The sequence below is a fragment of the Pseudogymnoascus verrucosus genome (genome assembly GCF_001662655.1).
Source record: "Pseudogymnoascus verrucosus strain UAMH 10579 unplaced genomic scaffold scaffold_13, whole genome shotgun sequence".
In the NCBI taxonomy this organism is placed as follows: Eukaryota; Fungi; Ascomycota; class Leotiomycetes; order Thelebolales; family Thelebolaceae; genus Pseudogymnoascus; species Pseudogymnoascus verrucosus.
In genome coordinates this window covers 465,241-479,665 of record NW_017263664.1, presented here as the reverse complement: position 1 = coordinate 479,665, position 14,425 = coordinate 465,241, and the positions used below count along the sequence as shown (strand labels likewise).

Here is a 14,425-nt window from a genome sequence, read left to right as displayed (position 1 = left end):
GACTGTACTGTACTGTACTATAAGTTATACTTTTCAGCCCTTAATATACAATTATACTATTTATCGCGTGGGTAATCATAGTATTACAGTCTCACACACACCCCTAGGATACTAGGATTTACTACCACACATACAATCTCTAACACCCTCGCTTTCACATGAACGCCACGAGCTAACTAACACAATCCCCCATCGCGTCCCTATACTTTGTACCGCACCCGTACAAATCCGTGGGTGGTGGGGTTCATTAATAGGTGGAGAAAACAGCCTTCTAATCCAATTAGCGCCGCCTAAATCCTCAGCAAATCGGCCGAGCCTCGGTCCCTGGGATAAAGTTGGTAGGTGCGGCCGCACGCCCCCAAATGCAGCGTGCGGAGGTGGAGGAAGAAAGGGTTTCTTAGGATCAGATGCCAACGGAGAGAGGTCTACTCTTTCCATATACCATCTCATCTCCTCTCCTATCTTGCACATATCCCCCTCCCTCCTCCTTTTTCGAATACGCTCTCTCGATTCCCTCCTTTTGTGTTTCTTCTTCTTTGTCGAACCCTGTCTCACTTTTTTCTGGCATTGCGAGTTCCTGCGATACAACTTAGCCTTTGTAAGTTCCCGCCATCCCCGGAATTGGAGAAAGAGAAAGAACGAAAGGAAGAAAGAAGCCATGAAGAAGGGCGACACGACCCTCAAACCTTTCTTCCAAAAACCAACAAACAAACAAACAAAACACTCCCCAGCTAACCACTCTCCCTATCCTCACAGACTCCCCAACCAAACCACCACAATGCCGTCCGCCTTCACCCTCACCAAAGACCAGGATGCCAACTACAAGCAGCTGGCCTCCCCCCCACCAGGCCTGAAGCCCTACTCCGTCGCCATCCCCGGCACCGCCGTCGAAGGCCGCAGCGCCGTGTACCGGCACTGGCGCTTCCAAAACGGCCCCCTCTTCTCGACCATCGACCCGTCGCTCCACACCGCGCACGACGTCTTCGAGGCCTCGGCCAAGAAGTACGGCAGCCGCAACTGTCTGGGGCAGCGCGGCTACGACGCCGCAAAGAAGACGTGGGGCAAGTATACGTGGGAGACGTACGCGCAGGTTGCCGAGAGGCGTCGCAACTTCGGCGCTGGGGTTGTCGAGCTGCACAAGGGAGTTGGGATTACGGGGGACAGGTATGGTGTTGGGCTGTGGTGCCAAAACAGGCCGGAGTGGCAGATTGCGGATCTGGGGTGCATGTCGCAGTCCCTCTTCACCGTGTCGATCTACGATACCCTCGGACCGGAGACGACGGAGTATATCATCAACCATGCCGGTCTGGCCTGCGTGGTTACCAGCTTGCCGCATATCCCGCTGCTGCTGAAGCTCGCGCCGAGAGTGCCGTCCATGAAGCTGATTATCTGCCTGGACCCGCTCACTGGTTCGGAGAAGCCGGGTAACTCCATGGGCGAGCTGCTCAACACCCTCGGGAAGGAGGTCGGTGTTGCTATCCACTACATCCGCGATGTCGAGGAGCTTGGTGCCAAGTCATCTATCCCGATGAACCCACCCAAGCCTGACGATATCATCACCATCAACTACACCTCCGGCACGACCGGCAACCCTAAGGGTGTCGTCCTCACCCAGGCTAACGCCCTGGCCGCCGTCTCGACCGGCAGGTTCGTGTCTCACGGCACTCCCAAGGACGTCGTCATGTCCTACCTCCCGCTCGCGCACATCTACGAGCGCGTCACCGAGGGCGGTGCCCTGCTCTGCGGCTCTTCTATCGGGTACTTCCGCGGCGACATCCTCGGCCTGGTTGACGACATGAAAGTGCTCAAGCCCACTGGCTTCGTGTCCGTGCCTCGCCTGTACAACCGCTTCGGTGGTGCTATCCGCTCTCAGGCTCTCGAGGCTGAGGGTCTCAAGGGCGTCATGGGCCGCCACGTCGTTAATACTAAGCTGGCGAATCTGCGCAAGCCCGAGGGCGAGGCTACCGTCTTCCACGCCGTCTACGATCGCCTGTACACCCCCAAGCTGCGCTCGGCTTTCGGTCTGCAGAACTCCAACCGCATGGTCTCTGGTTCCGCGCCTATCGACCCCCAGCTCCACACGCTCCTGCGCGCGGCGTTCGGAAACCCAATCAAGCAGGGTTACGGCATGACGGAGACATACGCCATCGGCTCGTGCCAGGATGACTCCGACACCTCGACCGGCAACTCCGGCGGTGTCCTCCCCTCCGTGGAAGTCTGCCTCTCCTCCGTCCCCGACATGGAGTACCTCGTGACTGACAAGCCCAACCCCCGCGGCGAGCTCCTCGTCAAGACCACCGCCCTCTTCCGCGAGTACTACCGCGACCCCGCCGAGACGGCCAAGGCCATGACCTCGGACGGCTGGTTCAAGACCGGCGACATCGCCGAGATCGACAGCCGCGGCCGCATCAAGATCGTCGACCGCGTCAAGAACCTCCTCAAGCTCGCACAGGGCGAGTACGTCTCCCCCGAGCGCCTCGAGAACGTGTATCTCGCCAACACGAACCTGGCCAACATCGCGTTCGTGCATGGTGATAGCACCGAGGCGTTCTTGGTGTCGGTGTTCAGCGTGGATCCGGTGGCGTTTGCGCCGTTCGCGGGAGCAATCTTGAAGAAGACTATTGATCCGCTTGATGCGGATGCGGTCAGGGAGGCGTGTAAGGATCAGAGGGTTAATAAGGCGTTCTTGGCCGAGCTGGAGAAGATTGGGAAGAAGGCGAAGTTTAATAACTGGGAGAGGGTTAGGAAGGTGCATTTGGCGCTTGAGCCGTTCTCGATTGATAATGAGACTTTGACGCCTACGTGAGTTTTATCCCCCCACCCCCACCCTTCACAACCTTTGTTATCACCACCTCCGTGAGAACTGGGACAGTTTGCTGACTTTTTTTCGATACAGTCTTAAGATGAAGAGACCGAAGGCTGTCAAGATGTTCAGGGATGAGCTGGACAGGATGTACGCCGAGGCCCTGGAGGAGGAGAAGTCCAAGAGCAAGCCGAGATTGTAGAGCTGCAGCTCATGTGGAGGTTCTTCAGAAGGAGGGGTTGTAAATTGGAAGGGTGCTGGTACATACTATTGCTTGTAGGCGCGCGTGCTGGCGATCTTGATGCATAGAGACGAGCTGTACATTGATGCCATTTTGTTAGATTAGAACGTTATTCTGCTATATATTGTACAGAAGATGAGGTATATACCTGGACTTTTGGGTTTTGTCAGAGTGAAGTGAGGTCCTGTGTAATCGTCGGGGGGGGGATTTGAGGGGTTTGTGTTGCAGATTACATGTGAGACCAAAGTGTCGTGCCCGCACACCAAGTTGTCTCAGTGCAGTAGTTTATGGCTGTATTATATTTCAAGGGGTCACATTCATTCATTCTAAGTCACGGATATGGGATTTATAGTCAACTCCAAGAATTGACCTGGTTCTATCCTCTTATTGCTTATAAAGGGATATGAACGTTGGCTTTCTTCACCACCACTCCTTGCTTCCACTTATCACGGCTCACCCCTGGTAGCCTTCCGCTCAGCCTTGCCCATCTACAACGGAACATCATTGAACCGACATCTCTTTATACCATCCACCACCGCGACCGCGACCGTCAAGGCCGCGCCCCATTCACACACAGCCTCAAACAAAGCACACACTTTCAAAGGCGATGAGCCTGCTGCCTTGCTGCCCTTCTTTGCAAACAAACTCACATACCACTCCTCACTTCCACTGCACATCCATGCCATGAACCGCCTCAAGATCCGCCTTCAAGCAGCAGCTCGTCACAGCGCGATCTAGTTGCCCAAGAAGGTACGACGAGGAAATTCACGCGACACCCCACTTCCTCTCCCCTCCTCCCACACTGATTACACTCCTCTCCCCATACTAAACTCGAGAAAGATTCAGGGAGACAAAGTGAACAAGCGCTAACTTCTCCTCCCCCCCCCCCACAGACCCAAAATGGTGCAAGCCCACGCCTCCTTCGTCGACCTCACCCTCGACAGCGACGACGAATTACCCGCCGCAACTTCAACCCAGATACGGGCCCCCAATGCCGCCGGCCCAGATTTCACAGGGACGACTACTTTACCCTACCATTCACCATCACCACGGAAACTGCAGAATGGCTTCACGAATCACCAATCACATAATGGCTTACTGCTCCCGGGGGGGTTGCCCTCACCAATCGATATTCCGGGCGCCCTACCGCCGCCGAAATTACATACTCCTGTGGTTGCGAGGAGGAAAACACATTTGAGAGAGCTGAGCTTGTCGCCGAATGCGTCGAGGTCGGTGGAGGGCTCGGTGAAGAGGAGGAGGCTTGCTGGGGATGGGATGGGGGCGTCATCGAGTCCGAGTAGGGACCGGGCGGAAACGCGCATACTGCCGCCGCCGCGGGTATCACAGGTGGAATCACATACGGGGAGGAGAAGGAGCAAACCGCCGCCTACATCTGCTGGGAGAGAGGGCCAGGTGAATGTGTATGATATGTTTCAGACTCAGTCGAAGCCGGTGGTGATTTCTTATTCGGATTCTGAGCCGCAATTGCCGGGGGTTCAGAGTGCAGGGCGGTCACAACAAGGTTTCAATACACAGGTGCGGCCAGTTTCGAACGCAGGCCCAGGGACATCCAATCCTGGCCCTGCGCCGAAGGGGGCGGAGGATGTGCTTCATCGGGTTATCTTCCCGGAAATTCAATCATGCCTCGAGAGATTGGGAGCGGGCCTCGATGAGGCTGTCAAGAAGAAAATTAGGCACCAGGTTGCGAAGAATCTTTGCGACGATCAATTCCTAGCACCTCTGGCTTCGAATAAAGGGGTGCTATCTGCAACTAGGCGGAAGAGGCTCGTTGATAAGTGCGCTTTGCTGGTGGAAATTCATGTTCACAAATTGGGAAAGGGTCAGAAAAGCAAGCTGCAGTCACCTGCAGCAGCTCGCAGGCAAACAGCTCGTCGGCAGACAAAGCAAGCCGCACCGCCTGAGCCGATCTTTATTTCGGACAGCTCGAGCGAGTCCGAGAAGGATGATTTCAAGGATGCTGTTGAAAGGCTTGGGGCGGGGGAAATTACTCGGCAGAAGCGCGATTCCTCGTCCCCAAGCACGTCTTATACTGTTGAGTCTCCCGCGAAGGAAGCTGCATCAGACCCAGCGCCCCAACAGAACCACCAGAAGATGGCTTATCGGCAGGGGACTCTTAGTTTTGTTTCACGCACACCTGCTATCCAAAAGCCTGCAAACGCGCGCTCTCCTGGAAAGCAAACAGCGGGCAATCGCATCCAGAAGCAAAACAAACCCCGGGCGCTTCGGTCGGCCGCGCAGGAAGCTGTGGCGAAGCAGTCTTTCCTTCGGGAAGTTGAAACCTTGCGATTGGCTGCCAATGCAATCACAAGGCCGTATATCAGTCTGTCGGCGCGCAAAGACATCGCAAGGGGTCTTTCGGAACAACGATTGACTCCACAGGAGAAGCATATACTTCATGGTCATATTGTTCATGTGGACTTTACGGGCGAAGAGGTGCAGTTTGTGCGCAATGTTATGGATGTGTGGCATAGAAATCATGTCGAATCAAAGCCTAAGGGGCAGCGGCTTGGGATAATCAATGGGAGTGTGAAGGTCTATCCGAGCCTGCTCCAAATGATAGTGAAGTCTCAACAGGAGTCTTTGGGAACTGATGAGGGTTCACGGCTTATTAAGCAACGCACCGAGGAGAGCCTGAAGAACTTCATCGATGATTTTGGCAAGGATATTTGGCAAGGCTATATGTCCAATGGGTCTAGGTTCTCAACTGGAACAACTTCTGTGCTGCGCGTCGCACCGAAATCCAGAGAATTGGGCACGGCCACGGGCAAAAGAAGCAATAACCATACCTCGATATCATCTATCCTGCGTGAGCGAGAGCTGTCTCGTGGGACCTTCGGACGGGCCAGTATATCGACCAAAGCCCGCATCCTCACATCTATGGATGATGCGATTGTGCGGGAGATTGAGTTTACTGGTTGTTCTGGGGATATTGCCACGATCACCTGGCTGCCTGGTGACAAGTTTGTATGCGGTGCGATTACGCATTCTGATGAATCGAATCAACAATACAACAAGCCGGGAAATTTGGCTCTGGGGTCAGTACAGAAGAGCTCTCTGAGGTCGGTCTCTGGGCATCGGATCATACGGCCCATTGTTGAGAAGGGCAGCAATGCCTTGGAGTCCATGCGGGAGACGCAGGACCCTTATTTGTACTGTTCGGTGACAGCTACAGCGTTCCATGAAGGCTCTCAAAAGGCGCTAACAGGGAGCTTTGACAAAACCGTGAAAGTCTGGGATATCAACGCCGATGGATCTGGAATGACACTCTGTGGAACATGGCATCATGGCGGCGTTATAAACTTTGTCGTCACCTCACCACATCACAGCAAAATCGCGACCGCCGCCGACGTCTTCAGAGATGCCATCCGAGTTTACGACTTGAACGAAGACGATGTATCCAATTCCCCATTCGTGTCGTATTCTGGATCCCGCGCCGATGTGCAGTCAGCTGAGCAGCTCCGAAGCCGGCAATCCTGGGTATACTACCCGTCAACGCTGCAGTGGGGCAAGGCTCCGTGCGTGGCCCATCTCCTTCTTACCGGATACTCGCCGCGCTCGTTCGATGTGCACGACGAAGTGCCGAAAATCATCGAGGACACTGGAGAGCTCTGCCTCTGGGATACCAACAAGGGGACGCGCGTGCTAATCACCTCAGCGCGCACACAGAACGTGTTTGAGGTCGTGTGGCACCCGACGCTTGCTGTTTTCGTGGCTGCGACGTCGGCGACGGGGGAGTATGAGGATGGGGTGCGGACGCAGCTGCGGATCTTTTGCCAGACGGAGAATGGCACCTTCAGCCATACTAAGACGTTTGATTGTCGCGCGGTGGATATCAATGAGATCACCTTGATGTCGAACAGCCCATTGCACTGCTACCTCACTGCGAGCTGCACGGATGGGAATACATATGTCTGGGATAGCGCCCAGGAGGAGAAGCCCATCCATGTCCTTGGCCATGGTAAATCTATCGACGATCAATCCCAGGATGACGCCGAGACCAAGGACAACGACCACGAGCGGACAGACAGCGGTGTGAAATTCGCCGCGTGGGGACGGACGTGTGACCGTTTCTACACAGGCTCCTCAGACGGCGTGGTCAAAGCATGGAATGTGCGTGCTCCTCCGGCCGAAGTGCATGTTGCGGATGTCATCACGCTATCCGGCGGCATCTCAGCGGGTGTTTTCTCAAGCGACCATTCTCGTCTCCTCGTCGGTGATGCGACGGGGAAGCTGAATGTTTTGAGATGCGGAGACTTGGATGAGGACGAGGAGTTCCCCCCGAGGCGCCGACAGCAGCCGATTATACCGCATTATGAGGCGTCGAGGTCTGCAGATTATGGGGGCGGGGATCTTGTGGAGCCGAGCCCGGAGCCGACGGCGAGGGAGATGGCGCAGCGGTTTGTGGATGCTGGACAGGTTGTTATTCATCCTGATCCGTATGTTGGCGCGGTGCAGGGGGGAAATTATGTGAGCACTGGATTGTTTTGCCGCCAGCTTCACCGGGGTGGAGATCCGCATGCGGAGCCTCTGGGGGAGGTTGTGGTGCAGCAGGAGAAGAGGTATCAGAGGAAGCAGCTCGTCTTGTCCACCACGCGAGATGTTGAACCTTGTCCTGAGGCAGAGCATCAGAAGAATTACATGCTGGACCTGCACCTGGGGCAGCTGAGTCTTCAAACGGCGCTGGAACTCAAAGCATCAAGGGTGGATTTTGCTTTTGAGGATGAGAATGACTTTGACTATGAGCCTGATCTTGGTGTCGTGGAAGGGGCAGATCAAGATGAGGATGATGCTGTAGACATGGTGGATGTCTTTCCACGTGGCGGGGATTGTGTATTCCTCAGTAAGTTGCTGTCCTGTTTTTCATCTATTTTTGCGTGTTTTTGCGTGTTTTTTATGACAGTTGCAGGGGTATGTATACATTGCAGCTTCTTGACTTTAGACAGAGGATAGTCTTGTTCATGGTCTTGCGATCTGTAATTACTTCCTGTTTGACGGTATATGCTATGGTCTTGTTTACAGGCTGTTGTATATATAATCTCAATGAAGTAATTACAGATCCCATGCATGGTCTTGTAGTAGTCTATGTTTGCTTCATATTGCATACTATATGGTCTTATAACAGAGGGGCTTCCATTTCTATCATTCTATGAAAATGGGGAATTACGCATCTATTTAAGAGAAATTTGCTAACATTACATTTTTAATGTAGGTACAAATGAAATGGACGGATTCCAGCATCTTAAAAACTTCATTCAAAATGAGTTGCAGGCATATAAAGCCCTACAACAGGTAGAAGAGGCTATGGATGATGGAAATTAAGTGTATAAAGTAATAGGGCAGCTAACGGAACTTATAATGGCCTTTGTAAAAATAAACAATAATATAAAGGTGGTTAGAGGATATGAGGGGGAAGAGAGGCAAAGGACAGGGATAAAAACTATAATTTTCTTGGTTTTTATAAATGAGAAACTAGAAAATAAAAGAAAGCTCCTTTTATATCTAGCTGTTTCTCATTTATAAAAATTAAAAAACTAGAAAATTAAAAAGAGGCCTCCCTTTAAATAAAGCTGTTTATTTCCCTATTTTTAAAAGATAAGAAACTTCAAAAAAAGGAAAGCCCCCATTAAATATAGCTACTTACCCATTTAGATTCTCTATATTCCCTATTAAACCACTAGAATTTTTGCTGTGGATGGAAGTTTCTAATGTCTTCAGAGTAACACATTTGTCTTGAAGCAGCTTTAAACTTCACAAGCCATCTATCCTGAGCAGGATTCCTCCTGGTCGCCCATCCGCATGCTCTGCGACGGGAAGTTGATGCATATGTGAGACAGTAGACCTGCGTTTGTAGACCCGATGCAGTTTAAGAAGGATTGCAGGAGGACAACCTGTTTCTGTGTGGTATCAACCAGGGAAAAATTATTCGATCCATAGAGCACTGCGCTAGCCTCATCGAGCACCTGGCGATTGGTGTACAGCAATGCTCGCCATCGAACTCGTATTTCTGGTCCAAATGTCTCTACCATGCTAGAGTCGCCGTCTTGGAGCAGATAGAGTGGATGGGCCACAAGGAGAACTCTTCTGAAAATATCATCGCGAACATTGCAAGGCAGGCTGAGTAGACTCATTGTGGTTGAGTTTGTTTGCTCTGAAAGTGCACTTCCTGATCTCAGATGTGGGTGGGGTTGAGAATGGGAGTGATGTACAACGGACGCCTCGACAGCCACTTCTTATCTGAATATTGCAAGCGGTAGCTATGGTAGGCACTTTATTCAAGTAAATGTAGAGACAGCTAGCTTAATCTACAAGCTGTGTTAGACCCCCTTCGCGTAGGACACTCAAAAGTTTCAGACCTCTAGAAATGTAGCAAGTAGAGAAAGCATCAAAGTACCAACGATAGACTGCCAGCTTCCTCCTACATATTCTTTGAAGAGAAGACAAACAGAAGGAAGGAAGGGGTCGCGAATGTTGGACCTGATGTTAGTGCGGTCAAAATTGTGGGGCATAAGGGAACCAATTAAGGTTTTGATCCATAGTGGGGTATTTCCTTCGGGAGCTACCCTACTAGGGGTACTAGTGTAGATCAGCCCGCCTTGGTTTCTGTAGTCCGTATTTATATTCTATCTATATATGTGTGTATATAGGGGCATGCAAGTCTCCTCTAGCTACACTTCATTAAACCAAGCACCTGCCTTGAAATTGAAATTATCCTTTTGAGGGCTAGCGTCGTCTTTTGCGTAGAGGTTGTCCTTCAACTACCACGAAGGATGATGCATCACAAATCCAACCTGATGTTCATCCAAGCGGTCTCGAAAAGAACTCCTCTGTCAATCATTCAACTCTTAGTGTTGATAATAACCTAGTTATTGTTTCCTCAGACCTTTGGAGTGCACCATGCCGCGAGGTAGTGGATAGTCTTGGGAAGGGAACATACATTGCTATCCTGACAAAACATTAAGCAATATTAATGATTTCCCTTTGGGACATCGAGAATACTGTTGGTGACATCCCATCCACCATTCCAATCCGTTCCCAGGCACCTGGCTCCCGTAACGAGCGGCCCAGGTAGAGGACAAGGCATCGCCTCTTTGTCTTACCAATTAATAAGCAGTGGCAGGTACCAGTCCAAGATGCTTTTGGAGGAGATTCTCCATATGGAACTCGTACAACAGTCGAGACCAGCTGCCCACCGATCTCACCGCTCCACGGCTTCAAGGCGACATCGGGCTTGAGTGTAGAATCTTTTAGACCTTCGCTATTTGAGATTTTTACCTTATAATCGTAGGTATATTCTTCCTGTTCGACCGAGTTTCCTTCAACATGCTCTTCACGCTTAACAGTAACACCGAGCTCGACGGGAACGAGGTAGCCAGCCACTGTGATTGAACCCGAAGCAGCATTGACCTTTCTATATTCTAGGTCATAGCTAATGGGGTCGATTTGGGAGATGATGTCCAAAGGTCTAGCATGGATGTAGGAAATTGGGCCATCGACGCTTGCCCAGCTCCAGGTTGGAGCGTAATGGCCAGGGTTCATGCGGCAGTCATGCCTTCCCCAGTGTCCAGACGGCTGCGGTTCCCAAGCTAGACCCTTTATGAGTGTATTTTTCCACAGACCCCAAAGAGGCGTCCAGTTTGTCTTCGTTTCAATGCGCTTCATGACAGACTCCATGGCTGGTAGCCGATCCGAAGGACGAGTGATGTCTCTTTTCGTGAATTCCTCCACTAACAATGTCCATGAGCTGTGTGATATAGTTTCTAATTGCGCTGACCATGAGTGGCCTGAGATCCCCTGGTCAAAACCTTCCCAGACGGAATGACACCGGCATTCGAATTTTAGGGCAGAAGGAGTAAAGAATATCGTTCTTTCAGCGAGGAGGCGTTCCTGCCAGATCCATGCCCGAGTGGACACCTTGCCATAGTCACCGCCTGTGTCCTCCTTTTCTAAAGGATGCGATCGCCTCCGACATTGAAGCTTCAAGGCCCCAATTCCATTAACAGTCAAGCTGACGCTGGAAGTAGCCCATTTCTTGTCTCGTTCCACCATGATGCGGTCCTGTTCGGAACTAGCAGAAGCGGCTGCTATGGTCACAGTGGCATTTCCGTAAATCTCTCCCATTTTTGGGGCCTGCGTTTTGAAATCAGCATCGCTTCCTTGAATGATGCACAACCGATCAATCCAGATGTATTGAATTCCAAGCGCACGAGCACACGCAATGATGTCTTGGAAAAGAGGCGGTAGGTCATCTAACTGTATACCAGCTTTCCTAGTCTCATAAGTGGATGCATCTGTCAGATAAGTGTCAGAGCTCACAGGCCCCCAGCAATAACTGAGTGCAAGATATATGGCACGGACGCCTTTGGGTTCTATAAGCTGAATACGACTTGGATTGTTGGCTTCGATCCAGACGACGCGATCTGGAAGTAAAGGCAAGCCTTTGCGGGCCCAGCAACTTTGATTGTTGAGACAGTGGGACAATTGACTTTGTATGAAGGTAAGGCATCTTTTATCACCAACATGTCGGGGTATCTCTTCTGCAAAGCCCACGAAGGGGACAAGTCCCGCCAAGACAGCATCTAGCCATTTCCATTAGCAATCTCTTGTCTAACTTTGGTCCTACTATAATTGAACGACGTACCGCCAACAATTGACTGATCGGGTGCGAGTCGAGGCCGATAAATTTCAACATCTATGGCAGGTTTCGAAGCTTTCGAAGCGTCCGAACCAGAGCCAACAGTGATAACAAAATCCAAATCAAAGCCCTGTGGTAACTCGATCTGGAACAAACCATCTGCAGCTTCCCTCTCGATAGGAAGGCTTGAAATCGTGCCAAACTCTAGCCGCACGACCACGGGCAGGCCAAGCGCAAGGAAGATATGAATGTATGACCCTTCGGTCTCCCACCCCGGGGATACAGCACCGAGTGCTGATTGAACCATCGTGCAATAAATGCAGCCACCTTTCGCAGCATCAAGCAAGTATTTCGACTTTTCGATGGTTATTTTCCCGAATGGGTTTCCGCTGGAAATTTTATACTCTTTGTCGGCCCAGAGTTTGTGCTGGTCCGCACTGCTTTTTTTGAAGGCTAGGAACGGGTCGAGGTTCACGCACACGGTGCACACCTTGTCAGGTGGCTGTATGTTGATGAGGTCTTGGGCTTTCCCAACGGATGAGGTTATTGCTGGCGAGGCTAGAAGCTCGCGCAACTGCTCAAATGGAACAGTGGCTGAAATCTTCATCGATCCTGATGGTGGAGGTTGTTGAGACATTTTGGTTTTCTACACTGCGGGGTTTCTGGTTTCCTCTCGTCCTCTGTGATTTCTTGGTCACAACGCTGAAACCTGTGCTGTTTTTTTAACTGTAGAGATAATTTTCCGACAATTTTAAAAGTTTGCAATAGTAGGCTCTTATCTGGTAGTTAAGCCGTCTTACAAGGCGGGAAGTCTGTGGTGAGGTGATTGGGGCTTAGTATACCGGCTGATGCGTCTGTTACTTAACGTCTAACTAAATAGGAAGTATAACCGGCAGGGGTGCACAGCCACAAGGTGATAAGAAACAGATTCCGATTAATTTAGCCAACTGCTTCACTCTTCAATATGCCAAAGGTAAACACTATGTAGTCTTAAAAATCCCCCCGCAATCGCAACTTTGGAAGCCCTGTCGATCACTCCAAAAACTGTTTGCGGTATGCTTGGCATATGCGAGTGGCCTGGTATGATTGAGAAATTCTTCGGATTTAGCAACAGAATATACGTCCTGATGGGATAAATAAGCCAATCTATGTCAGCCATGTTCTCATATATTTTAAAGCACAGTGTTTCACGAATCAATTCGGTGATATTCCGTTTTATAAGTTTAATGCTATTTCGATCATAAATCCATCCCATCGGGCTCTCCTCTTCTGCCCTTCATAGCCAACACAACAAGCAGATAACCCACACGGGCCAAATACTTGCCATAAATCCAGACCGACAGCCATATAACCATTCCTCCCAACTCCGCCTCACCACTACTTGCACCCATATCTCTTCTCACTCCAATAAAACGTCTGGTGGCTACCTCCCACAGCCTGCTTAAACGAGAAAGCATTCGTCGGGTTCTTGAACCACCCCATTCTCCCATCCTTAGTGACGGCATACACATAACCAGCCTTACACGTCAACGAGATGTGTCCGTCCTTGTCAATCCGGTGGCCCCAGTCGCTGTCACAGACCAGGACGCCGTTATCAATAGCGGTGATTCTTTGGACGTTGCCGGCTAGGTCGATGGCTCCGGTGGTCTCGAGACAGGCGAGAGCCGGGGCCGCTGCGATTAAAGCAGCGGAGAGGAGGGCTGAGAGCTTCATGGTTGCTGTGAGGGGCTTTGTGGTGGGTTGTGGTGTTTTGTGGTATTGAAGGCGTGTTTTTGGATTGTTGAATGTATGAGATGTGTTTGGATGATGAGAATCAAAAGAGCAGACTTGCTTGCCCTTTATATACCCTCATCATACGCATATTCCCCTCATATCCCCGAGATCGACGGCTGTTCTGTTCCACGTTACACCGACCTACCAAGAGTTGCAATTTGGAAATAGTCATCAGGCACCATTGTCCTCCTTGGACCCCAATTGAGCCCCATTGAGGCATATGATGCCTCGCCTGTCACATCGTAGATCGCGTCTAGATCCATCAATACTAGGGAGTAAGCTTACGTGCAGGAGGCGCAGTAGTGCCAGCAAGATCGGGATTTAGTGTCGATCTCCTCCCCGATTTCTAGAATATGTTGTGATATGATATGTCTTGTGAGAAATGACAGGGGCTAGCAGGTGCAGCCCCTGGCTTGTCCGACCATAGCTATACGTCTCCATGCATAGGCTGATGCGGAAAACTTCGGTGAGAGGTATTAGGCGGTTTTTGTCTGGGTGAATCGTGAATTTCACGGCAGAGTATGAAACGGAAGGATTTCATGGTTCAATCCTTCGTCTCACAGCCCCCACAGCAGCCCCATTCAAAGTTTCGTTGTCAGGATAAGATCGGGACTGAATCAATGGCTTTGAGGTGTAGCCGCGTCCGCCCCGGCATACCCCGATTTCGCTCCAATATATCGTTTCCTTTTATATTATTTATTTACAGGCAGTTCACATATGTCTTCCTAAAACTTGTGGATTATATGCATTTGTTTGGTTTTTTATATCAGCTGCCCCTCTTGCTTATGTTACGTTGCAAGACATGATGCTGTCCGCGGATGGTAACTGTTGGCTAATGACTCCTCTGGAGTCTTGCAACACATAAATAAGCCTTGTCTTCAACAGCAGTGCAACTATTGTAAGACTCCAATGCAAACATTAGGCAGCTTAGTTACTGCGTAAGACCTCGAAGCAA

General features: G+C 50.8%; 5 protein-coding genes across 5 annotated transcripts; 2 read left to right on the top strand and 3 right to left on the bottom strand.

Moving 5' to 3' along the window:
• The first annotated feature begins 376 nt into the window (after nt 1-376).
• Nucleotides 377-3,195, top strand: VE01_03835 (uncharacterized protein). The gene is made up of 3 exons (XM_018273317.2): nt 377-598; nt 757-2,802; nt 2,897-3,195. The coding sequence occupies exons 2-3, from the start codon at nt 779-781 to the stop codon at nt 3,003-3,005; spliced, it is 2,133 nt and encodes a 710-aa protein (XP_018131949.1). The 5' UTR covers nt 377-598; nt 757-778; the 3' UTR covers nt 3,006-3,195.
• Nucleotides 3,196-3,576: 381 nt separating this feature from the next.
• On the top strand, nt 3,577-8,708 carry VE01_03834 (uncharacterized protein). The gene is made up of 3 exons (XM_018273316.2): nt 3,577-3,794; nt 3,938-7,905; nt 8,275-8,708. The coding sequence occupies exons 2-3, from the start codon at nt 3,945-3,947 to the stop codon at nt 8,382-8,384; spliced, it is 4,071 nt and encodes a 1,356-aa protein (XP_018131950.1). The 5' UTR covers nt 3,577-3,794; nt 3,938-3,944; the 3' UTR covers nt 8,385-8,708.
• A 116-nt stretch (nt 8,709-8,824) lies between these two features.
• On the bottom strand, nt 8,825-9,193 carry VE01_03833 (uncharacterized protein; the record flags this gene model as incomplete). Its single annotated transcript, XM_018273315.1, has 1 exon — nt 8,825-9,193. One exon carries the CDS (start codon nt 9,191-9,193, stop codon nt 8,825-8,827), a length of 369 nt encoding a protein of 122 aa, XP_018131955.1.
• An 826-nt stretch (nt 9,194-10,019) lies between these two features.
• VE01_03832 (uncharacterized protein) lies at nt 10,020-12,334 on the bottom strand (the record flags this gene model as incomplete). The annotated part of the gene is made up of 2 exons (XM_018273314.1): nt 10,020-11,641; nt 11,704-12,334. 2 exons carry the CDS (start codon nt 12,332-12,334, stop codon nt 10,020-10,022), a joined length of 2,253 nt encoding a protein of 750 aa, XP_018131956.1.
• A 565-nt stretch (nt 12,335-12,899) lies between these two features.
• VE01_03831 (uncharacterized protein) lies at nt 12,900-13,716 on the bottom strand. Its single transcript, XM_018273313.2, has one exon. It carries the CDS (start codon nt 13,408-13,410, stop codon nt 13,075-13,077), a length of 336 nt encoding a protein of 111 aa, XP_018131953.1. The 5' UTR covers nt 13,411-13,716; the 3' UTR covers nt 12,900-13,074.
• Nucleotides 13,717-14,425: the final 709 nt, after the last annotated feature.